At 33.9% G+C, this 27,387-nt stretch overlaps 2 protein-coding genes across 3 annotated transcripts; one reads left to right on the top strand and one right to left on the bottom strand.

The window, feature by feature from the left end:
* Window positions 1–775: 775 nt before the first annotated feature.
* On the bottom strand, window positions 776–6,473 carry APE2 (Glucose-6-phosphate/phosphate translocator-like protein). The gene is made up of 12 exons (XM_086446232.1): window positions 5,873–6,473; window positions 5,732–5,797; window positions 5,386–5,451; window positions 5,193–5,271; window positions 3,873–3,993; window positions 3,683–3,778; window positions 2,505–2,617; window positions 2,308–2,385; window positions 2,114–2,230; window positions 1,757–1,856; window positions 1,580–1,680; window positions 776–1,006 (listed from the first exon to the last, which is right to left on the bottom strand). Exons 1-12 carry the CDS (start codon window positions 6,139–6,141, stop codon window positions 989–991), a joined length of 1,224 nt encoding a protein of 407 aa, XP_086302358.1. The 5' UTR covers window positions 6,142–6,473; the 3' UTR covers window positions 776–988.
* Window positions 6,474–17,939: 11,466 nt separating this feature from the next.
* On the top strand, window positions 17,940–27,328 carry LOC147411231 (NAC domain-containing protein 73-like). Of its 2 annotated transcripts, none has more exons than XM_086446213.1 (3): window positions 17,940–18,450; window positions 18,575–18,794; window positions 26,193–27,328. In XM_086446213.1, exons 1-3 carry the CDS (start codon window positions 18,298–18,300, stop codon window positions 26,726–26,728), a joined length of 909 nt encoding a protein of 302 aa, XP_086302339.1. In that variant the 5' UTR covers window positions 17,940–18,297; the 3' UTR covers window positions 26,729–27,328. The 2 variants fall into 2 exon arrangements, with proteins under 2 accessions (XP_086302339.1, XP_086302348.1); XM_086446222.1 differs by having other exon boundaries at window positions 17,945–18,450; window positions 18,575–18,764.
* Window positions 27,329–27,387: the final 59 nt, after the last annotated feature.

The raw sequence follows: 27,387 nt of genomic DNA, 5'->3' as shown, positions 1-27,387 counted from the left end.
TATATATAAAAAATTGGATCTGAATTTGTCGAAGAAACTTAAAGAGGGCTGTGGTGTTGGATAGCTGATGTAGTAATCCCTTTGAGCAAAACTACACTTAGTAAGGTTTAAAATCTTACTGAGGAAAGTGTTTCTCCTATCTGAATGGGATCCGGGTCAGCTCACTTCATGAGCGATCTTGAACTTATACCATGGTGGAAGATTGAGGTGGTAAAAGGCATGGATCCCTTCAGGCTTCCACATCAACTGCCAACTGTGGGAGAAATCCATATATGCAACAAATCATCCATTTTTTGCATTTCAAAAACAAATTTATTATGGCAGGATCAAACAAACAAAGCTAAAAATTTCAGGAAAATGTGGGAATAAATTCCAATTGACACTAAACTAAGCGAATGTCAAATCAAGATGGTTTGGGCACAGACATGTTGAACAAAGGCCGATGACATGTACTAGTTAAAGATGCTAATAGAGCAAGATGAAGTTAATTAAGGCAGATATGATCATACTTTCAATATAAAAACGAAAAAACAAAAGACAAGGTTTTGAACGGCATTAAATGGAGGAATATGACCTGTTTAGTTAATCCCAAATCTTTGGGATAAAACTTGGGTGATGAAGATGATATTTCACTGATAAAATATAATTTATACAATCAAAAGGTTATTATACTGCTCAAGGTCAGAAGTTTCTTCTCCTGCTAATCAAATATTCACATTTTTATTCTGACACATACAACTTGTTGCCATGATAGCTTCTAACAACAAAAGCTTGATAAGAGAAAAATAGCAGAGTGAGCCATTATTTTCGAGTCAACATGACAGGAATGCAAGCCAGTAACAGTTTGTTCTCCAAATTAAAGAAAAGTGAGCAAAAACAAAAAAAAAATTTGTGAGCTTTCACAATGACAGAATACTCATTTTGGCACGATGGACATGTACATCTGAACCAAACCCAATCATCTTTCCATGCCGTATCTTCCTTCCTCTTATGCAGATTTCATTTGCTGCAGCAGAGTAATACAAAGCCAGTGTTAGATGTTTAGACCCTAGTCGTAGAGTGATCACCCCTTTATAAACTCTACATGCGAAGCAATTTCATAAACAAAAATAAAATAAAAACATATCAAAATTCCTGTCCAATGCATTAACAAACACGAGATCACGTGTTCAGATCTTCCACGTGTTCATGAATTCAGACCATCCAATCAATGGGTGTGCAACAAGATTGGACAGTAGAAATGGCTGGTAAGCTGTGCGGCTTTAGGTGTCAACAGGTTGGTTCCACATATACCCAGAATCAAAACCTAAATAAAACATTTGTTCCGATTCTTTGTGAATCCCTAAGATAACTACCCAGAACCAAACCGAAAAATAATTGGGTCCATGAATCGTAGATCCAAATTTACTAATCAGTTTTGAATACATCGGGTAACTAGGTACCCATTGACACCCTTAGTCTAGACTACGGAAACTCATCTTGTTGCTTTCTTTGCATTCACTGTTTTGTAATATTTAAAAACCTTTAGAGTCCAATCACCCTTTGTTATAATCAAATGTATATATTAGGGGCTACTTACTCGTTTCTCTTCTTCGATCTTGGCCTTGATGAACGAGTACATTGCTACTCCAGCAATTGCAATGGATGTTCCAATGCCTGTTTGTGTCGTAATCTTGTTGCCTGCACATGTGGTCTACAGTTAGATATCTTGGTTCGTGAAGACTAAAACACAAGCAAGAGAAAAATTAGTACTTACCGAAGAACAAGATTGAGAAACCAATCACAAAGACACGTTTCAACACATTGCCAACCGCGTGTGTAAGAGGTGCCACTCTCTCTAGTGTGTTAGTCGCTAACTGAAAATTTTACAAGACCAAGTCAATTATTATAACTTATTATCATAATATGAAACTAAATAACACTCATAAAGTGCTATCTCATCAAACATAACAATAGTTTTCATAAGGACAAAGCTTATCTTATGTGATAATGCCAATAGAGCGTTCATGCACAAAAGTTGTGACAAGTATGAGAGAGGTTATGGTGACTGCCCCTGCCACCAACACTAGTCTTTTATGGTAAAGAAGAGAAAAAAGATCCATAAGAAAGGTACCTGATTGTAGAGGTGGTAAAACATGCCGACCCAAAAGAGATCTGAGAGAAATTTGGTTAGACCCACTTTGGTAATTGCATCATTAAAGCCATGCTTCAACAGCTGAGGTCCCTCAAGCTGTAATATCAAAATATAGAGTAAGATGGAGAAGCATATAATGTCAATGAATTTCAAAGTAGAGAAGTTTTACTCACAATGATAGCTGGTGGAATACAAACAAAAAGAGCAATGATGGAAATGTAGGCATAGACATTGGTGCTATCCATGTCGGTCTGCAACAAACAAGTACCAACAGTAAGAATGAGAATATCTGGTGAATAAGATAACTTTGCTTTAAAGATAAGATTGCTCAACAAGTAGAAAAATGATTGACAATAATATAGAATCTAACCATGGCTTTCTTTGAATAGATACTCCTGTAAGTGAAGGAGATATTGGAGATCATCGCACTAATAAAGCCCGTCCAATTGAATGAGAGCTCAGTCAGAGATGCCATTGATACACCTGGATTCTCCAAAAATAATTTAGTCATAGACAAATGGGGTAATATTGTAATACTTCTATAGATGGATGCTAATAAAATGAGCACAACAGAGATGGAAAACCAAATATGAACTCATCTCAATAGGAAAAGACTTAGCTTTGGACAGGGGAATGGAAGAACAAGATCCGTTTAGCCTACCCCACCTCTTTGGGGTAAGGTTGTTATTGTTGTTGAAATATTTGTATTTATATTCAAGAGACGGTTCAAAGTTCGAAAAACAAATTCCAAGTTTGAAGTAAGTTTAAGCCTCATGGAAATGTAAATATTATGTGCAAACTACAGAATCATCAAAATTTCAGACCAGATGAATCATGAAATAATGGGGAAAAAAAACATAGAAATACATTAAATTAAGAAATATTTAGAGGAAAAAAAGGAATGAAAACACACTTAAAAAGTCATTATAATACCATAAGTAACCATAAAGAGTAAAGGCACAAACGACTCAAGTATCAACTTTGAGAACATATAAACACAAAAAATTATAATCATGCCATCTAACACATATAAAAGTGAAAAAAAAAAAAAACAATCTTACAACCCAAGGAGGTCATAACCATATGGCCTTATGGCTTGCATCTCTTTTTCCTTGATTTTATTTTTTAATGTTTTTTTATTAAGCTAATTTGAATCTCTTTGACTACAAAGCATTATATTTTATATGTGATTAACTGATTGGAGTTTATTATCATAAATATTGGAAATTATAATTAAAAGAATCCTCAATCAAGTCTTATTAATGAATACGCCTATTCATATTCTTAAATTGGACATGACAGAATTGAATCAAGGAATAGGATTCTTTTAGCCAACCTCATTTCTTGGGATAAGGCTTGGATGATGATTAGTTATTTTGAAATAAAGATGAAATAATATGGTAATGAATATATATTCTAATACAAGCAGCTCACATCAAACTTATTCTCGAATATTTCAATATGTTTCATGGAAATATATTTGATAAATTGTTATATTGAATTGACTGAAACACCCTCAACAAGATAGGAAAGGGACTTGCAACTTACCCAGAACAACAGGAGCTAGAGATAGCCATAGCGTAAATGGTATCTGTTGTCCGAGAATGAATTGGGACGCGGCCGCATTGAAGAAGGGCTCCAGAGCTGTCACAAATTGGATTCAAGATAAAAAAAGAGAGCTGACTATCTTACAAATGTCTTCACCAACAACGTTGATATATACTAGAGATACGTGTACCTTTGACTGTGTGGGTGAACGATACTGCAACTGCAGCAAATGAGACATTGCTCATCACATGGCCCAATGCATGGCAAGCAGCAACAGGAATGAGAAGCTTAAGTTGGGCTGAGTCTATAGGCTACATACAAGAGAATTATAATAAACGCATCAATAGAGAAAAATAGATTTTGCAACTAAAGCTTACAAGAGAATTATAATCCACACATTCCATTTGGTCTCATTTCTTTAATCTTTTCAAAATCTTTTGGGTCTCATCTCAACGCTTTCCTAATGCAAAGTTGGGATTCGTCCTTGTTTTCAAAGAGAAAGAAAATCCTTTAGAGGTTTCTTCTTTTTGCTATTATCTGGGAGATATGATTGGAATTTGGAAAAGGAATAGGAGGATCTTGAAAGGTGTATCGGCATATTTTCAGAATGTTGTTTTGAATGTTTTGGCATTGTGTTTCTTTTGGTGCAATTTGTGTCCTAAATTTAAAGAGGTCTTCTTTGAAGACTTTGTCTTTAGATGGGACTCTGCGTTATAGTTAGGTGCTTTGCTTTTGTTGATCATCTCGACCGACAGTTGTATTTGCCTTCCCTCTTCAATAAAATTTATAATTATAAAATAAAAAAAAAAAAAAAAAAATTCATATCATTCCAAAATGTTTTGACAAAACATGCTGAAGTTTCAGAATGTTTTGATTGAGACCTTTTGTTTTGAATATTTTGGCTTGTGTTTCTTTTGGTGCAAGTTGTGTCCTTTGAAGGGGTCTTCTTGGGGACTTTGGCTTTAGATAGGACTCTAATAGTTAGGTGCTTTGCTTTTGTTGGTCATCTCGACAGACAGTTGTATTTGCCTTCTTTCTTCAATAAAATTTATAGATATCAAAAAAGAAAAGAAAAAGAGAAGTTCCGTGCCATACTAGAATGTTTTGTCAGAACATAAGTTCTAGAATGTTTTGATTGTGACCTTTTCGATTTTTCTCTTGATCTAAACATCGCATCGAAACAAGATTTCAAACCTTAACAAGACTATCATGTGGAGCATACGCAAGATATTTTCTAGACCAAAAATCAGCAAATCAAAACAAATGTAACATATCTAGGTGGGGCCATACCCCACACTTGCATGGATTTCATAAAGATAACCATCCAATCCACTGTTTTGGATTATAATTTACAAAAGACGATGAATGGGATGGTTAGTATACTTCAATTGTGATGATTTTCACGGTATTGATGGTCATGATTAGTAATATAGCTTGTTCGCATGGGATCATGTCCCTTAAATAAAATAATTACTTAATTAGTAGAAATTACACGTGGAAGCAGACTTACAGCGCGTTTAGGGAGACCAACTGCCCAGCTCACCAAACAGTAAACTACTCCAACCAATAGATGCACCACCGATACAAAACTGCGCACCCCAAAACACCACCAATTTATTCACCACACTTTTGCTAAAATGCGCCATTTTTTAAATTAAAAAAATAAAATAAAATAATATATTAAGGATCGAGAGCAGACGTACTAAGGGTAAGGGAAGTAATTGTAGATCTTCTTGTTAAGGATGTTGAATATCACGTTCAAGAAATACCTGCACCCCCAAAGGTCAATTTGGTAAATTTATCACAACAAGAGAGACTGTTGTCCTGTGCACCTCGCGCATTTTAGAGAAGTAGTGCGCACCCCAAAAGGATCAATTTGGTAAATTTCAAACATCAAGAGATATCGCATTTTAGAGAAATAGTGCATCCTCAAAGGTCAATTTGGTAAATTTAACACATCAATAAGTCAATTTGGTAAATTTAACACATCAAGAGAGACTGTTATCCTGCACACCACGAGCATTTTAAAGAAAATAGTGACACACATACCACATGAAGAAGAAGAACCCGGTGATCAAAGCTGGATACTTATCTAGAAGCCCCAACTTAGCTTCCCTGGAAAAAAAAAGTGTGTCAGATCTAACGTCCGAAATCTACACATTCCGGACACCTAGTCGTAACGGACCTCACCCGGAGGAATCGCTTCCTTCAGCTGGAGAAGATGCGGCGGCGAAACTTGGCCGGAGAATATCCCTTTTCACGACTGGAATTGGAGCAATTTGAGACTTCTCGAGCAGTAACGCAGGTCGAAGCTGTCTCCCCCATATGAGATTCCCTCCACCACCAACGTCACCAATCGATTTAGCCGAGACGAACGAAACACAGTCTCTCGTCGATTTCCTCAGCCGAATGAGACCAGAAGAGATGGTTGTGGTGCCAGATAACACTCTTGACTCCATTTTTTTCCTGCAAAATCGAAAGAAACAGGGAGAGGAGTAGCTTCGCTAATGTATTAAACCGTTTGCTTTGGAATTAACCTGCGCCGCGGAGGTTATCTTGCACTGTGGGTGTCCAAACTCCAGACCATCTGTTGGTTCAGACTTCAGAGAGATAACGCGAAGATATTTTTTATTAGAAATAATACTGTACGTCTCGATTCACAATAACTATTCAACTCCATTTTAGTTCTTACAATCTCGAGATACATAGACCACTGATAAGAATGGATCTGTATGATAAATGGTGATGGAAGATAGGGTGCTATTTAATATAGTGGATGAAGAGTAGTTTTGAATTTGTGTTTTTTTTATTTATTATTGGGGTATCGATAGTGGACATTTATTCTGGTATAGAAGATTGGGAGAGATGATCATTTTATCCTCAGCGAGAGGTGGAAGAGAGAGGAGTTGTCTTGTCCAATCATATCTTCTCCGTAAAAGTTTTAAAACTACTTTATTATCTCTTTCTCGTGGGTTATGAGATAGTGATTTAATGCCATTATCTCATTGTGTCACTAAGGTGGGCCCGGTTTCTTCTTTGATTTCGTGATCGTTTTTGGAATTATTTGGACGGTTAGAAGAAGAAATTGTGACAGCTGATCTTTATGATGATCTAAGTTCTACAACATTAGTGGTTGTGATCATCTGGTTGTCTAACCTAGGATCTTAGATGGACCAATTGGTGTCAATCGCCAATGACATTGTCGGGACAGTGGTTGGTGGTCGAATATTTCTCTTTTCTCAGGGGCAATCATGGTAAATACTTATCATTCGAATCACAAAGTCGAAGTAGGCGTTCAAAACGGCAAGCGAAAACTTCAGAAAAAAATATATATATATATAGGGTCAGGTTCAAAGGACAACCATTTCTACACACATATAGACAACGTGTTTTGTCATATATGGGTAAAAATGTTTGGAATGGACTGATTTTTTGTGAGGATGATTTCTGTGACGAGGAGATCATCCTTGCCAAAAATCAGCTCATTATGAAACTTCTAGACCGTCCAATTTTTGTTGAAAAATTATAAACCGTCCAATTTTTGTAAATCAATTTTGATGGGGTTACAAGTTTTGGAATGGGATGATTTTTTTCCAGGATGATCCCCTCATCACAGAGATCATCCTCACAAAAAATCAGTCCATTCCAAACATTTTTGCCCATATAAGACAAAACACGTTGTCTATATGTGTGTAGAAATGGTTGTACATTGAACCTGACCCATATATATATAGATATATATATATAATATATATATATATATATATATATATATAGATAGAAATAAGAAAGAAATGATCAAACATAAAATATAAAAAATATATAATCTAGTAATACATAAAATATTTATTTTATATTTTCAATATAACATGTTTTTAAACATAATTACACATATTATGAAATCAAAATAATAAAGTCTTGAAAATAAATTAAAAAAATCCCATCATCAAGATATTATTATCAAATCTCATATTTGTCAAATCCCACATTAAAAAAAAATAAAAATTGTTTAGTTTATTTATTTATTTAAAAAAAAAACTTGTTTAAAATGAAAAACGTGAATCACAATTTTAACATTCTCACTCATTTTTTATACTGGTGGTTGGCCTACACCAAGGTCTTACATGCTTAAACATTTAGTTTGGTTGGTGATTTATAATGGTTAGGTTTGATCACGTTCTACAATGGGCCTGGCCCATGATAAAAAGACTGACTTTGGGGGCCTATGATGAAAAAAAAATCATAGATAAGGATTTGTAACCAAAAAAATCAAGCTAATTTTTTGTATGATCGATCATTTGTGGGGTCAGTGAATCGATCAACGGGTTATGCAATTCGAATTTTTTAGTATGGTTTTTTAAAAACCTAATGTGTTGGTAGTACAGGTTCACAAATTGCAGAATGATCCCTGCATTATTCCTAATTTGTATATATTATAGCATCTGTATTCTATTTTACATTATAAACCACAAAAAGTCCATAGAAACTACAAATGGGCCTCACATCTCCAAATTGAGCCAATCGATATAATCTGAATTTGGATTTTCGTAAATAAAATCCATGGTCTGCATATGTCCAGATAATTTGTACTACACACTAGTCCTCACGATTTTTATCGAAAGAGGGACGAAATATATTTTTACAGAGATTCTTCTTTTCTATCTCCATATGTGTCCCATATATAATGGGATGGTAATGACTAATAAGATGGTTTTCGAGATTGTTGGCCTATTATTAAGCCCTTATACACAGGGCAAGCCTCGGTTACAAACTAAATGGATCATATATAAGCTGACCCATAATGTCTTTAATTAGCAAACATACAACATTACACGGCTGATATGCAAGGAAAAAACACAAGTTTCTAGGGAATCGTTAGGAAAATCTACTCATCTCGATCATCATCGGGTCCACAAGAGTGAGCTACATTAGAATTTTTTTTGGCCGAGGGTGCAAAAGGAAGGGATCGAATTGAGTACTAATTAAGTTCTTCTCTAATTTCAGAATAACTAATACTTACAAGGCCATTGGGAGCCTGTTTTTCACAGGCTATATATATCATATGCTGTGCAGTTACCATCCATTTTGTTAGGCTCAAGCATGAGAGACCAAGGGCCTATTACATAAATGGGCTGGGCCAGGTCAATTGGGCTAGAATAAACAAGAAATAGCTTTTTTGGTTTTAGAAAATGTATGGAGTACTTTTTGGTAATACTTATCACAAAAAATAAATACATTCTAACACTGCCAACTATATTAAAAAAATGACTAATTATAATCTGAATCATTTTTTTATACGCTCCCTGACGTGGAAATTCAAAGAACCATAAATCTTTTTATTTGTGTATACCAAAGTAAAGGATCAACAGTTGTGTGAAGAGAACGTACAAAGAAGGGATTCAAATTATCACGACTTAAAAAAATTATCTTAAATTCACAATTTAAATAAGTAGTCCAGATTCTTTAAATTGAGGTCCTGTTTTAATGAAGTAAATTAAACATGTCGGAAAGGATTGATATTTCTTGAGTATGGTCTCTTTAAGACATGGATGATTCATAGACACCTTCAAATGATCTAATTGGACTCTTCAAGTGTTGTGGTTTGTGGAGCCTGATGGTACTAGTCAACAAAAAAAATACTATAAATCAAGCCACGCCTTTATTATGTAAAATCCTAGTTAGGTTTCATGGGGTATTTATATTTCTTGTTTTGGTTAAAGGGTGTAATCTGTAACTATGAGTTTTCTCTTCATAGTGGAATCGGTGTGATCAGTGGACGTACCTCAATCTAGAAGGAATCACGTAAAATCTTTGTGTGATTACATCTTGTGTTTAATTTTTTTTTTCAATTCATTTTCTTATATCGATTGCACCTGTTTTCTTAATATCAAGTGGGAGTACAAACCTGTGTTATTAGATCGAATCCTTCTATAGCAAACTATAAACTATACAAAACGAATTGATTCACAATTAATTCGGTTTGCATGCTTGGAGATAAAGAATTTGGTCTATATTAGAAATGCCACTTTTCTATGAAAATATTGAATCTTTCCATTTTTTAATGTCAATGATATAGGCATCCCTACGTTTTCAAACTGATGACATGCCTCATATAGTGACTTAGTTCTTTTTGTGATATCATAAGTAACCTAAGTCCTCTGTATGAAACTATCTCTACCAAACCTAATTCGTTTAGTAAATCACTAACCTTGAATCCAAATTCAAAAGAGTGACCTAGTTCTTCTTTCTAAGTTGACTAACTTAAATCCCCTTTATGAAATTTTATATTTAGACAAACCTGGTTCGAACTAAGCAATCATGAACAAGACTCTAATCCCAATATGACTTAAAAATTAACACTTTAAATCTTGATGAGTTAATCCAGTGTAAACTTATTATTTATTAGTATTTTGGTCATAATTCTCCTAAAATCCATCAAAATAGTAAAATTTAAGGTTCGACGGATAAATAATTAATTAAATAATTTTTCAAACAACATAATAACCAATCTAATATGACAAGTTTTGATCCCTCAAAAGAAAGCCTAAGGGTAGCATATAGATACAAATCGAATCATATTGAATATAGGTGACTCATGGAATAATACATGATCTCGATCATTAAAACATGAAATATAGTGGTCCAGATTTAGGAAAATTTTATTGACACGCTAAGAAAGTCTAAGTGCCCTCATATTTTGGGGATAGCGTTTAAAAATCAAAAAATTGTTGTGGGTACTCAATTTCAAAGGACACCCCTCTCATCCTCCAACGATTCCAATGACTCGGGCAGATGAGGAGGAGTAGAAAAAAAAACAGAGGGCGCACCCCTCTCATCCTCCAACAATTCCGACTTCTTGAACGGAGGGAAAGGAGGAGGAGACAAATAAATAGAGAGAGCGAGAGAGATCAGAAGCGAAGAAGATGAAAAACAAAAAGAGAGAGGGGAAAAGGAGAAGAAAAACAAAGATAGAGATCAAAGGAAGATGAGGGAAAGAAAGAACAAAGGAAGAGGAGGTGTCAAAGATTCGTCGTTGATTTCATGTGTGTTGATTCACTAGAGAAGACAAAGAGGTGTTCGAGATTTGTGAGTGCCCTAAAAATATTTTTTTTCACACTTTGGCCCACTCTCAAAGAATCATGATGTGTCAATAAAATTTCTCCCAATTTTATATCTATCCTAAAATACTATAAAACCAATAATTAGATTTCAAAACCCCAAGAGATTGGCTCAATGTCAATTTTGGCTTAATAAATAATTAATACCCTTAAATCGTGAGTTCAATACCCAGTATTAACATTAATTCCTTAGGAACCACCCTTCAGGGAGCACCCTCGAGACTAGCCCTTAGACAAGACCATGTTTTATGAAGGGACAAAGCCAATATACAGGCCTGGTCCGTCTACAAGGATACCCAGTTTAAAAATTAAAAAAAAATTAAAAAAAAATTAAAAAAAAAAGTTGGATTTCAGATTTTAGCAGTTGGGATCATGTGTTTTTTGTACGAATCATTTTTCATGAATAACCCGATCTTGACCCGTTCGAATTTGGTTGGATAATTTGTTGACTTTTGGGTCCACATGATGAACGAGGTGCACCGTACGCGAAGCAATTAAATCATCCAGAAATTCGTCCAACAATTATCACAGCCGGAAAATGCTGAAGTAACATGGAAGTGGACATCGTTTCAGACATTGTTAACGTGGATGTATCAATAAAACCATAGATGCTTTTCACCGAGATACGATAGAGAAGCATCTATGGTTCTGTCCACACCAATATCCCAAACGATGTCAATTTGTATGTTACTCCAGCACAACTCTTATCAGTCATATTTAAATCTTTGCTTCACGTACTAACCTTCCAAGGATGGATTCCACAATCCACACGTCAAGAATATATCAGCCAAGGCTAATATTCAGTACTTCACAAGACACAATATTAAATTGTATTGCTATTGCAATCACTGATAACATAATAAGACAAATGGATATGTGGGGGACACATATATAATAAGTTTTACGTGATGTTCATTTGGTGGTTTTCTATCATTGATGAAAGTCTTATTCTTGGGAAAGAAATGTAAGTAGCAGGAATAAAATAGAATAAAAAGCTTGAATTAGAAATTTATGAGATTTCTCTCTTTGTAGTTTATGCCTTAAGAAACAATCAATCTTCTTTACCATCACAAGCAAAGGCTTAGAAGGAATTTAAATATATTTTCTAAGTTAAAAAATAAAAAAAATTAGGTTGAAATTATAATTGAGTCGTGACAATATTTTTTTTTTATATGCTCTTTGTACGCTTTCATTATAAAACCGTAAATCATTTGTTTCGGGATGCATAAGAAAATATTTATGGTTCTATAATTATTAGTGTGGACATTTCAATTTGCACGAACTCATTAGAAAAAAGTTTAAATTTCCAAAATCCCAAGTTGATTTCAATTAAAGGTCCAAAATCCTTCAATAAGCTCATGTTGCATAACAATTGTCACTTGACACATTTCTTTATGCATACATGCACACATGCATCATCTCATATTATTTGCATACCAAAATCTATCTCTAATCCAATCAAATGCCATACTTACTTCTCTAAATCAATCACATTTTATACCCACTTCCCTAATCCATTTATCTGAATCCATGGACTGATCTAATTGCATACCCACTCCCTAATCCGAACCTAATTTCCATTAATCAATACATTATTCATATCCTAACTTAATACTACGTCCACATTTAAGCTTAGTTTAAATACCCAAACCTAAATCATCCTAAACCTATAATCCAAGCCCAAAACTAAAATCTAATGTCAAACCCATGGTCTTGTACCTTCCCCCAAAAGAAGATACATAGTGGTCTCTCATAAGCCCCCTAATACTTAATATTCTAACATAATTGGAGAGTCAACTCTCTTGAGAAAATTCAAGAATGTCTTTATAAAAAAGTTAGGTCAAACAAAAAATGTACTTTATTCTTTGGTAAAAATCCTTGAAGTTGAAGAAACTTTCAATCATATCTCAAAAGGTATGAATCTTCAAGTACATACATGGAATTCTCTCATTAGTCTCATTCAAAATATGTATTTACTATTATTTTTTGAGATATTTACAAAAGAACTCAAGTCTACTTTTTTACCTATTACTTCACTTTTACATATGTCACTCCCCTGCTCACCTCCCAAAAGCACTTTTATTATCTTACCTCTATTTATCAAAATATCAAAATCTAAAAATACTTTTAGGATTTCATCTCTCAAATTCTACTTTTACCTCCATAAAGGTAGAAAATTCTAAAAGAAATAACCAAAATGTCAGGTCCATTCTCTTTATTTTTAAGGTTTGACCACTTTATCCTTAAAAGTTCTTCAAATTTTTTATAAATAACCTCATTTCCTATGAGTAATACATACTCTTAAGCCTTCATTTTTCACCTTTAAACTCTAATAAAATCCCTGCTCAACTCAAGTCCTCATCTCTCAACCTTCTCTCAATCTCCAAGCTTTCAAACAAAAATCATCACCCATCTTTGACATTCAACACTTAGTCAAAACTCTCAATATCAAGTTCTCCATTCAAGACAATCTCATTCAAGACTATAAAAGACAATGTGGGTTAAGATGTAGTTTCATTTTAAATATTTGCATTTTCTTCTTCTACCCCTCTTTTTTTTTTCTTTTTTAGAAAAACCTTAAGATGTAATAGTGAACATTCCTTAATCCCAAGTAGGTTGAACCTCAACCTTAGGCATGAAATGTTTGAAGCGATTTGATTGAAAAGATGGAGGAACAAGTATTTTTTTTAACACACTTATCTCTCAAGCATCATATTGTACATCATGCACCCACCTACATACATTTGGTAATGATGAAGAAAAGTGTCATCCTTTTGTTGGGTTAAAATACTAAGTTTCTAGTCTTGCATAAATGCATTAAAGTTATAGTATTAAGAGAACTCCACCATGAAATCTCTCTAAAAAGTCCAAGCCAACATTCCTACTCATGAAAAATAATGTAGACTAGATAGGTCATCATTTTTCATGGGATGTTCTTAATGTCACATTGATATCAAAACCCTTTTCTTGGGAAATTTTTTTTACATATTGCACACACCACCTCTAAACATTTATTTTCATGCATTTTTATTTATTTTCTTATGTTTCAAAAGATTGACCAAGTTTCCAAGGTAACCACCTTAAGTAAAAATAATAAAGTACCTAATACCTTCCCCATTCTCTAACCGAATCCATTTACCTAGATGTTAAGTAAACCATGCCCTTTTCCATGAATAAGAGTCACTACAATGCCATGATAAATAATTTTTCTAAAAATTTAATTCGGAGGTCTATTCACAATCATTTCCAAAAAAGAATAGTAGCGATTCCAAACAATGTAGTATTGAGGTTCAATGATGAACATCTCATGTCTACAATTAGATTAGGGAATGTATAGGGAGCGTCTGGAAAAAAAAAACATCAGATTATCATTAGGCATTATAATTTTATTTTGACTTCCATTGTATAAATATTCTTAATATATAAATCATTTTCATTAAGTTTTTAGGTCAACAGGTACTGCACCATCAAATTCCTAAATCCCAATGATCGTAGGAAACTACGTAATAGAATCTTAATTACAAAATGAATGCAAGATACCTCTAATCGACTAGGATAAGATAAGACCTTAATATTAGCAATTAAACAACATGTTAAAACAACATACGACCCTAATAATAATGATATTCCTTTAAATATATTCTTTGAAAAGTTATTAAATGTTTGCCATACCATGTGATATGAGACCCTATGTTGGTATATGTTATTATCCAACATCAAAATTGCTGATGTGGAAAAGAAAAGACTTGATGTCGGCTAACCGTACTTCGAGTAGAGTTACAAAAAAAAAAATTCTACGAAGTTTGCTCAATGATAAAACTAGTGGCAAGGGTTTGTTCCCTATAACTAGTTGTGTATTCAAAATTTAGTGGTTTCTTGATTTATCCTATTAATTGAATGGGAAACTATGTAGTGTTAAGGTATTTCATCACAACGATTAGTCCATATCCCAAAAGGGATGTGAGATACCTTACGTAATAATAATAATAATAATAAAATAAAAGATGTTACAAATTATTTTTTGGTCAAATTAACATGATGATGAGCACAAATTGTACTCATAAACACTAGAGCTGCCAATAGGCAAATGAGGTCAGATCTCAAATTTGATCCATTCCAATTGAATAAGGCAATAACTTAGGGTTTAGATGGAGGATTTAGTTTTGATAAGAATACAATCCTATAATGATCACATACCATGCCAAATTGGTCATGGAGCAATTATCCGCATTGCTCGAAGGAAAATGGGTTAAAGACATCTAATTATTTCAAACCATTTTTATAAGAGTCGTAATAATCTGACACTTTTTTTTTCAAACGCCACCTTACACCCATATCACAGAACCATAGATCATTTGTCTCGGGACAAACAAGAAAAAGACTTATGATTTTGTAATTGCCATGTCAAGGAGTATATGGGGGGTGTCTAAAAAAGGAGCGTCAGATTATCATTAATCTTTTTATAATTGATTTGATATAATATTTTGTGCTCGATATCCAAATCAATTTGATTTAAAAAATCTATATATTTTTTTATCGAGCCAAATGCCAAATCTAGATTGATTCAAATTAAATTATATATATAATAAAGGTATACCTCATACATCAAATATACAGTTAAAATATATAATTTATATACTTTCATACATATTGGTTTCGTATTTTTTTTTCTTTTTTGAGAGGGGAGCAATAATGATAGATTTTTTTTGTCCACCATTAAAATGTGTCGTAATAGCTCATTAATTAATAGAGTTTAAAATATTTTGCGGGGGTGGCTCCATTGTAAATCCGCCTCTAGGTCTCTATTGCCAACCACAGAGGTCAACATTTAACAAGGACTAAAGTCCAACTTCCAAGTTCCAAACAATGAAGGAGGTCCACCATAGACCTAACAATTAAATAACCTGGAAATTCATCCAGCAATATTGGCGATATTTAACACATGGCTTCACTAGGAAGCTTTAGGACCAAGGCTAAGATTCTATACTTCACAAGTTACATAATTAAATTGCCGTTGCTTTTATTAACCACACATCTTCATAATTTTATGATCTAAAGAACTTCCATTGCATGACATCTAACAATATATATCCTATGAGGTAGCAAATATTTGTCCCTGTCAACCCTTTTAGAGCATTAAATACGTCAGTGATAATGTGCTACGCAAGATAACAAAAATAACATAAATGGTTAATGGGCCCCACATTTAATAAGTCTAGATGAGAGATTCACGTTGAATCATTGTCTTCTTCCTGATTGATCCAATCTGACGTAGCCTAAGTTTCCAAATTCAGAAACACCAGATAAAAGTTCAAATCCTAAAAAAAATAAAATAATAATAAATAAATCACTAATCATATTTAACTTTAGGGTGCCTTCTTTGAGAAGCTATAATGGCAACTGGCAAGAATATCTTATATTATATTCCCACGTGTGATTGACCATGTCGGGTGGTACCTGGCTACTCTCTATTAGATGGTGTGCACAAGTTTACAAGGAGAGAGACAAGACGATAAATGTTTGATCACAGATTAAATTCAACAAAAATTCACTGATGTGGTATGTGCAAGAATCGTAAATTTTTCATGAGGATAAATTACTATACATGTATGTGTAGTTGTGTATCCTGAGAGAAAATTTTTTACTTTTCTTACACATGCCACGTGAGTTTTTGATATATTCTGTCAGGGATGAGTTAGAACATTATTACATTATATTAAATTTAAATATATTTTAAAATAGATAATTGTATTTATTTTTGTTCTCCACATAACTCAGTCGAGTTGTTAATCTGAGTTGGTGATTTTCAAATTGATTTGATTGAATTGATGAGTTGGTTCTGTCGAGTTTTATGGCCAAGTCATCTCAAACTCAATCAAGTCGGGTCAATCCAACGAGTTTTAAAACTATTATATATATATAGAGGGGACGGTTCAGCAGTCCTAAAGTTTACCAAGTTTGGTGTCAAATATTTTTCAAAATATGGGTTAGAAGCTTTGGAATGAGTTGATTTTTTGTGAGGATGATCTCTATGATGAAGAGATCATCCTCACCAAAAATCAGCCTATTCCAAAACTTCTAACCCCATCAAAAGTGATTTACAAAAATTGGACGATCCACGATTATTCAACTTGTAAATTAGGGTTAGAAGTTTCAAAATGAGCTAATTTTTTGTGAGGATGATCTCTTCACCGTAGAGATCATCCTCACAAAAAATCAGCTTATTCCAAAACTTCTAACCCCATCAAAAGTGATTTACAAAAAATGTTTGGTACAAAACTTGACAAACTTTAGGGCTGCCGAACCACTCCCACATATATACATATAGGGAAATGTTCAGCAACAAACATTTTGACAAACATTTTGGCAAAACATTTTTCAAAACATGGATTAGAGGTTTTGGAATGGGCTGATTTTTGGTGAGGATGATCTCTACGGTGAGGAGATCATCATCATCAAAAATCAGCCCATTCCAAAACTTCTAACCACATCAAAAATGATTTACAAAAAATGGACGGTCCACGATTTTTCAACTTGTAAACATGGGACTAAAAGTTTTGGAATGGGCTGATTTTTGTGAGAATGATCTTCTCACCGTAGAGATCATCCTCACCAAAAATCAGTCCATTCCAAAACCTCTAACCCATGTTTTGAAAAATGTTTTGCCAAAATGTTTGTTGCTGAACGGGATATATATATATATAGAAATATAGAAATAAAGAGAACGAGCTCTAGAGAGAGAATTTCGGCTGCAGTGTCACCCTAGAGTACCTTTAAAGCTATATAACAATATACACCTAAATGCAAAACAGTAAAAAATTCAACCCAACAATAATTCCAATTTCAACTCAACCATAATTCCTTTGCTTCACGTAGACTTCTCATGTGAATCAAGAAATCTCTCTCTCTCTCTCTAAGTGGTGAAACGTCTCTCACGAATCAGGTTGCCCCATCTCCACTCAACCCTTTTCACCTTTGGACTGTTTTAATTCTCTTTAATAAGTTTTTATTAACAAATCAAATATGGTTTTGATCTTGTCTAAAAAAGGACCCAAAACTGTATTTATTCTCCTACAAGTTTTACATATATAAGAGAATCACTAAACTTGAGGTCCAAGTAACCTATTTTATTTCTACATAATTCTCTCTCTCTCTCTCTCTCTCTTTCTTTCTTTGTTTTTAAGGTGGAACTCAGAGATCCATCCTCTAAAAATCTTTCAAAGAAGATCTAATTAATAAGAGGTGGGAAGTAGTCTATCCAATCATAAAAAGGAGAAAAAGATGAAGGAGAATCTATTCCTTCTCAAAGCTCAAGAAGAACACTAGATTGAGAGAAAACATGCTTTAAAAGACACAACTTGCTCTCTTCTTTTCCTTTTATCTCTTATTATTATATCTGTCTGTACTTCTAAGAGTCCTGTGTTTAGTCCTGAAGAAGTGGAAGAAACATCAAAGAAAGATTCATTGTGTGATGGGCATAAGAGAAAAATAAAAGAAATGTCATCATGGTGCAATGGAGTACTTGACGACGATACAACAACAACAACAACCACAAGAAGCTCGCCGACATCTAACCCAGTGATCGATGACAAACTAAATCGAAACGAAAGCTGCCCATCATGTGGTCATCGGATCCAAAGCCAAGAACAGGTTTTGTTCATCGACATCTTCATATATTACTGATGCTATCAAGTGTTTTAATTAAGATGTTTTAATTTATTCCTTAATTAATATGCTTTTTGAAAAAAAAATAAAAAAAATAATTGAATTATAGGCTGGAATTCAAGATTTGCCTGGATTACCTGCTGGGGTTAAGTTTGATCCAACAGATCAAGAGCTTCTTGAGCATTTGGAAGGGAAGGTGAGGACTGATATTCATAAGCTTCACCCTCTAATTGATGAATTCATCCCTACACTTGAAGGAGAGAATGGAATTTGTTACACTCACCCTGAGAAGCTACCAGGTGATCTTCAACAACTCATATATATACATGGTAACTATAATTATTATTATTGGTTTCTCAACCATTCCTAAATTACAAATATTTATGCATGTTTTTATTTTTATCTTAGTAGATAACCACAATTTCATATAGAAAGAGAGGTTGAGAGTATCTATCAAGAGCAAGAAAAATACAAATAAGCCAAAGCACACAAAAATACACCACAACTCCTGAAAAAAAATACAAATAGTCCAAATATGCATGCTTGTTTCTTCTAATAGGAAGAGTACATGCGATGCATCTGATGTTCAATTAAGTAATAGTGGGATGAGTTGTTTATATACGAATAATAGAATTTTTGGATAAAATTAATAATAAAACATCTACAAAGGTAAATGGGCTACTTAACTTACTATTATTTATCATATTTTATTATTCAGTAAAAATTAATATTTAAAAGGGTTTACCTTAAAATTTTAAAATAAATAATAATTTTGTAATTAAGTTATTATTAGATATTGATGTAAATTTATCAATGATTTAACTTTTATTAGAGTGAATGTATTCAAAGACATAAGGTTTTGAAAATTTCCATTTTTTTGCTAAGCAAACAAAGAGATTTTATGTATAGATGGAAAAATTACAAGCATGAACGCGGCATACCCCCTTAAATTACATTACACCAGCTGAAGATAAATTCTCCTGGGCAAGGATAGCAATGCATCCCCCACTAGGGACTTAATGCTAATTTCGGCCACATTATTAGAAGCAACTTCAAAGCAGACAAAAATAATAAGCCCATAGAAGATGACATGAGTTGTCGCGGGTCATAAATCCACCACCAGCTTCTCCTGGATTACCTAGACTTGAGCCACCAATATTAATTTTTATCCATCCTTTGGGAGGTCATGACCAACAAGGCGCTACAACTCTTCAAGGCGATCATTGATGAAGTAGAGATTCCCAAAGATGTCATGACTTATGAGACATGTCTTGAGCTTGATAATTAAGGTTGTAGGTTGAGATAAACCTCCTTCAGTCAAGAAACTACTGATCTAAGAGCATTGAGAACTGATGGTATGTCATTGTCAAAAATAGCTTTATTTTGAAGGATCCAAATGACATAACAAGCAATCCAAGGAGCAATCTTGCAAGAAGCCCATCTTCTCCAACTAGAATAAAAAGATGGTAGTTAGGACTGTTGGAGTAATATTAGATATGTAGCATTGAAATAAATTGTACTATAATATATCAAATCATATTTTAGAATTAAATCAAATCATTAAAATTAATTATAATTAATTTGTAAGGCCTCGCCAGGTTGGTAATCTTGATCGACTTGGTTCTGTCCTATGAATGAAATGCTATTTATCAAAAAAAAAAAAAAAAATTATAAATTACATCAGATCTGATTAGATATAACTCTATCTATCATAATTGTTAGACTGATGAGGATTCTTCTCTGGTCTATATAAATCTTATTAGGGTTTTGTGATCCTTAATTAAGAATCAATAGATTTTCATTCATCTCTAAGGACATAGATAATTACTAAGTAGAGATCTATATATTAGACCAAGAGAAAACAACCTTCAAAATAGATTATGCAAAACTATGTACGACAGAACAATCAATGGTTGATTGTCTCTACCTCCTCGCATAGAGGACATCGAGAGGCCATTTGAGAGTTTTGCTTCATTCTAATGTCCTCCATTGGTCATGATTAGTGCATATTTTCCAACATAAAAGCTTCATCTTTGTAGGTGTCAAGCCACTCCACATCTTCCTCCACTACTTATAGATCATCTCATTTTTTTTTTGGATTTAATTCCCAAGCCGATTTAGAAGAGAAAACTCTTGAAGAGCTTTCTTCCAAACTATACAATTTGAAACACATAATATTGGAGTAAACTAATTTAATATGTGGAGCACATTATGACCAAGCACCATCTAGATCTTCTTCGAGTCCCATGAGCCATCTCGCCAAGCCTCCATTAGGCGTAAATCAAAAGATACCATGTGGAAAAACACTTTCAATAGACCTACTCAAGTTTAATTACTTCGTAATGTACATGCCTCATCACTTTGACCCAAGTGCTTAGACAAATTTAGTGAAGGCGTTATGAAAGATCACATCAACAGCAAAATTTTGGATTTGCTTCCAATAGCTTTAGAAGACCCCAAAATATTATCCTTCAAGTACTTTTTTTTTTTCGAACAATCGAGCCCATAACCCATCTTAATACCACTTTTTCTACACCCATTAGGAAGAGACACATATCTCCTTGGGAAAATAAAAATTTGTACAAAGCATACATCACCTCAATATAATCCAAGGTATGTAGACATCTAATGTCTACAATTCTAGTACATGTGCTCGATCAAAACTAAGAAATAAACATTGGATCAAGTAGCAAGCTCGGTGTTTTTAGATAATTGGGAAACGTCAAAAACCATTGAGGTTCAACACTTAAAAAATTCCAAAGAAACCTAGATTGCATAGGATTGCTTATCCAAAAATACCAACCATGTCCCTTTTATGATATATATCATGCGTGTTCAGCCTTTCCTGATCATTTCAATTCAGAGAAAGAAACAGTTGAGTAGAGCTAGTGTAGCGGTTATTTGGGGGCGGCCAATCGGTTCTTAAGCCCTCTCCTGGCAAGGTTGCTTCACCCTCGAAGGTCTAACCTTCCTTTTGAACAAGGGAGGAAAAAAATGTTGTCAATCACATAATTCTATTCTTCCTTTGTGCACATTGAGAGCCTATATTGGGTCCACCCTTTCATTGAGCTATCAATAAAACATTGATAGGGGCGGTTCGTTCCAATCATGGGGAATTCGTTCTCTGGACAGAACAGAAAAAACCTAATTCGGAGAGATCACTTTATTTGATTCAGAAATGGTAGATTGAAATTAAAGATTCTGATCCTTTATTTTGGCATTCCCACTGATTCTTTTATTCCTCTCGTTCAATGACGAATGTTAAAATATCCTACCGGTTCATCCTCATAGGTGCTTCCATTGCTGTATTAATATGAACTTCATATTCCCCCAAAGTTCTAAGCTAAGGGATTGTATTTATATCTTTTGAACCTTCTTTCTCCGGGGCCCAAACCTTTATATCCTAGGGCCCTAAACCAACCCTTATAATAAGCACATCTCATCCAGAAGACGAAGCACGGAAGTACACAGCCTTCCTTAACTTAAAAAGACTACCATGATTCTATAAGCAAACGTATTAGTATAATTGATGCAAAACAAGCTAATAGCAAATGAGAGTAGCTACCAACTAGGGTGTGTTGAAATTACTATTGTCCTTTTTTTGATTGGATCCTACAGTATGTCACGACCCATATTTATCTTCCCTTCACGTAATTCTTCATTCTATCTCATACGAAACTTAATACTATACCACTTCTACAAATGGCTCGTAATGCTACATCTCTTCCAAGACCAAGACCTTTTATCCTGACTTCTACTCGTTGCATAGCCTACTGCCATTTGAGCAACAAATGGGCTCAAATGGCGTCCCTCTTCTTGTGCCTCTAAATCCACAAGTACCAACGGAAGACCACCAACTTCAAGCTAAACATTATCAAATTAACTTCAAGAAGGGTCTCTCAACCCCTTCCATCAATGCATCACCTCAACATTTGATGTACTTATGTAATAAGGTTCTCTCACTTATTTTAATCTCGCACATGTATCCAGACATGGTTCATATTGATGGAAAAATGTTGTATAAGACTAATAATAAGCTCGGGAATACACTAGGAAACTAAGGGCCTGTTTGGATACCAGGAGCATAACTACTCTTCCAAAGAACAGAAGCTGAAGTACTCTATGGAGGAGCTGGAAAAGTATTCTGTGCAGAAATGGCGTTTGGCAATCAACTCTATGAAGTACTGGCAGAAGTACTTTTGTGCTGGAAGTCTGTTTGGGAACCATACTGACTGTTTTTGACATAATATGACATAATATTTAAAAAAAAAAATTGACAGACTGTCTTTTAGTGTCATAATATGCCTTCAAACTATATTGTTTTTTACATTTTAACTATAAATATTAATATAATATAATATAATAAATATTATTATAATATAATAAATATTATTATAATATATATAATATTTTAAATATTAAATATTAATATAATGTGTTTAAATCCATTATACTCAAAATTTTTAAAAAAAATTGACAGACTGTCTTTTAGTGTCATAATATGCCTTCAAACTATATTATTTTTGACATTTTAACTATAAATATTAATATAATATAATATAATAAATATTAATATAATATAATATAATAAATATAATATAATATAATATAATAAATATTAATATAATAATATAATATTTTAAATATTAAATATTAATATAATGTGTTTAAATCCATTATACTCAAAATTAAAAAAAAATAATTTAATATTAATAAATGTTTCTTTTGTTTGATTTAAGAGCAAATGAATTATAAATATTTTCATAGAAAATTAATAAAGTTAGGGGTATTTTGGTAAAACGAACCGTTAGATTTTGACTCCCCGCAAGAAGAGTTTTGAGAAATAGATTTTCTTGACTTCTTCATAAAGAGTAATTTCTTACTCTTGCGCGGAGTAACTCTTCGAGGAGTAGTTCATACAAACGCATCCAACGACTTCTAACTCCCCGCAAGAGTCAGAAGTAGCCAAGGAGTCCTATCCAAACGCCTACTAAGTGACACAAATTATTAAAGAGAGCTGGTTTCCACATGTTCAGGTCTCTATGCTCCCAAATTACGACATTAAATGAAATACATGCTAGAACTTATAAATAAAATATTTTATGATATAAAATCCCTATTTTAAGTATCTTTTATTCTCTACTTTGCATTTAATAATCGGAACCCTAATACCTCAAAATCAAGTATTTTCATTTAATGTGATTGGTTCGCCCCCCAAGACCACTCAAGTATCTATTAGTTACCCTTTTTTCAACTCATGAGACACCTGAACTCATAAGTGGTGATGTTTGTCCTCCAAAATTTGCCATTAATATGGATCAAAGATCGAAGTAGGGTTAAACAATTTTACTTTATCAATCCTTACTTGCATTATTCATCTTCTTCCTCTTCTTTTTACCTATGATCACCACATAATTGTCCCACCTTCTCTCAATTTTTTTCCTGCAACCAAAAGATCTGAAGCTTGCAACCTCATTCGTAGAAGCCTCCAACCACATCTATAGAAACTATTTAACAAAGATGATGATCAAGCAGTCATAGTTGTCTGATCAAACGAAGGGTATCTAATTCACTAGAGTTCTAATCTTGAGGAGATTGTGGACAAAAATCTGCCATATTTCAGAAATGTTGGCACATTCTGAATTGTTTCTCCCAACTAATGAGATTTCCTTCCTAGCTCCAAATCTCCTGAAATAAGAAGTTTACAATTAATTAAGATTCATTAAGAATAAAGAACATTGATAGAAGATAAATAGAAATAGATGATAAGACATGCTCTAGAAAATAGGATTTTAGACTTCCAACCTTGTACGTTTCTTAATATCTGTTGTGTTGCGTGCAGCAATTATGATGAATAGTACAAAAAGAAAAAAACAAGAAAGAAATAAGAACACGCAGATTTAACGTGGTTTGGTGGTGTGCCTACATCTACAGGAGCGAGGAGCTGAATTTTCATTATATGTCAAATTAGGGTTACATCATATGAATTTATGGTAAATTCTAGCCGTACAATAGGTATTAGAAAATTTCAATAATACCCATGTACCGTACCAAGGGGGCGTTGCCCCCGCACCCTCAACCTATTAATCTTCCCTGGCAATAAAATAGTAAATTACATCTCAAAAGGCAAATGTTGTCATTCAGCTCCTCTCTTTCCACTCCGGCTTCCGCCTGCTTTTTCTATATACGTGTTTCACTCAATATGAGCCACATATTACAACAATATCTTTTCCACCAAGGCTGAACAAGATTCCCTATAAATTTTTCTTCCAAGGATTAAAGGGACTCCCAAGTAGTTGGTTGGAAGTCTTCCATAAAAAAATCCAAGCACATCTCTACTGTATGATTGCATCTACTACTTCTAGCGGCCTTACCGAAGGAGAATCTTCTCTTCTCCACATTCAAGTGCAAGTATGATGCCTTCTCACATGCTTCAAGTAATTTATGAAAATGAACCATAGACCTCTTGTTAGCTTTAGAAAATAAAAAGATCATCAGTGAATAGAAGATAGTAAGGAACACGAAATCCTCCAATTCCACTGAATCTTTCTAACTTTTTTATTTCATAAGCCCTTTAGGGTCCCTAGTGAGAGCTTCCTTTGCAATAATAAAAATATTTGAGGGATAGAGGGTCCCCTTGAAGCCTTGAATTAACTATATTTTGAACCATTGATTAGGAAGGTTATTATTAATGAGATCAGTAACTCAATGATGGAGGGGATTGAATGCAGGCCCATGGCGGTATCATCCCCCATAGACTCTACCAACTAAGCTAGCTGGTCTAACCTTCGGACATGGGCTATATATTACGATAAGTGAGAGAATAGTGGACATTTGGTTGAGATCGAGTGTTCTCATTGTAATGTCGATAAGCATTGTATTGATACATCGTACCATTATTTATGTACTCAAAATGGAAGGTTGTGGTGTGAGATAGATCAGAATATAGTCTCAAGTAAGGATTCAAAAGTAAACTTCAGTGGATCAACATGATTGTAGATCTAATAAGAAATGCCCAAACGAAGACCAAGACGCCCATTTGATCCCATAAATGACAATGGTCAACTTGCATACATGTGCTAATTTAAGCCATTATAAGTCATTGTTCAAAATTTAGCGTTATTTAAAATGTTTCAGCAGCAGATTCCGATTTTGGTTGAGGTCAGAAAGAAACATTGACACTGGAACATTCACGTTTCAAATAATTTGTGAATTTTTTGACGAGGAATTTTTATTTCATTTATTATTTTATTGTTTGGGGGACCAGGGGACTTTTTTTTTTTTTTTGGTAATTTTTTTGGGGGCATTTTATGGGTATTTTGTGCCTTTGGTTTTTCAAATATATATCCTTGAAATGTATTTATTACTTTGTCTTTTAATGCAAAAAAAGTAAGGAGTATTTATGATCAATAACTCCAACATTTCTAAATTTTTTTATCATATTAATACCCTCGGCTTAGGCTGAGAAGAGAGAAAAACATACGGATCAGTGAAATTTTATAGGGATCCATTTTAATGGGATTCCCAAGTAAGTATTCACTCATCTAACCCTTTGTTTGATAGGGAGACTCAAATGTGGTTTGAGGCTAGTATTTTTCAATGCCATTCCAAAGTGATCTATTAATCTGCTAATAAGGCATTTCATGGCAGCCCCATCGATTGCTTTATTATTGTGAAAGATCAGATTGCCTCAACATGTCATAAATACCTCCATTGTGTTAATGCAGGTGTAAGCAAAGATGGCCTAATCCGCCACTTCTTTCATCGCCCTTCGAAGGCCTATACTACAGGAACTAGAAAGCGAAGGAAGGTTCACACCGATGAAGATGGAGGCGAGACTCGATGGCACAAAACAGGCAAGACTAGGCCAGTTTTTGTAGGTGGAAAGTTGAAAGGGTACAAGAAGATACTTGTTCTCTATACAAACTATGGCAAGAAAAGAAAGCCAGAGAAAACAAATTGGGTGATGCATCAATACCACCTTGGCAACAATGAAGAAGAGAAAGATGGAGAATTAGTGGTTTCAAAAGTTTTCTATCAGACACAGCCCAGGCAATGCAATTCAAGTGTTAAGGACTCGCTTTCAACGAAAGTAAAGGGTCGACATGGGCATGATAGTCCCTCTCTTAAGGACACAAACCTTGTCGAATACTATAATCCTTCGCTTATTGTCTACGATCAAGGCAGACACAATAGAGCAAGTTCACCACATCTGATACCGAATTTCATTGTTCATGCTGGTGGGTCTTCATTTCTTCCCTGAGAAGCTATTTAAGTGAACAATGGAAAACAAAGGGAGGTATTCTTGTGTAGTAGTGAAATAAGTTAAGGGTGGAGAGATCTTGTGCTCCCTGGAGTTGATTTGCAACCTGTCTCATATGTTTTGCATGCCATGAGGAACAATAGTTGGCCCACACAATGTTGAACCGAACACCTAAAAAAAAAACACCGTGATTCATGATTTCTAGCCATTGAACTATTTTGATGTGTAGGTCTACCATGCTGGGACTAAGAAGTGTTTTACATGGCATGTAAAGGAGACTTGAAATTTGGTTGCAACCCAATGCCCCGGAGTACAGGACCTTCGCTCTAAGTTAATTACTTGGTGTTTTATGGAAGGGAAATCAATGGGGGAAGGAAGAATAAGGAAGAATTGTTCCTATATTTAGTAAGAGTTTTTGTAGTTTACAGGAAGACTTTGTCCAAGAGATGGTGTAATTTCATATATGTTTCGGCCCTGTGGTTCGAGAGAACTGATATTTGAATGTAAAACTGTACAAAGATCATCCATACATAAGTTAGTTTGATAGTCTGTATTTACGTGTGTTTCTCTTAACATTTTATAGTGTATTCTTCTGATACACATCTTTCCCAGGATAACATTGCTACTAGTTCTTTTTATTTTCGAAGAGTCGTCGAAGA

Source organism: Akebia trifoliata, chromosome 1 (assembly GCF_017979445.1).
Source record: "Akebia trifoliata isolate Shusen 1 chromosome 1, ASM1797944v1, whole genome shotgun sequence".
Taxonomy (NCBI): domain Eukaryota; kingdom Viridiplantae; phylum Streptophyta; class Magnoliopsida; order Ranunculales; family Lardizabalaceae; genus Akebia; species Akebia trifoliata.
Note: the sequence above shows the minus strand (reverse complement) of the source record. Positions and strands in the feature narration are given on the sequence as shown.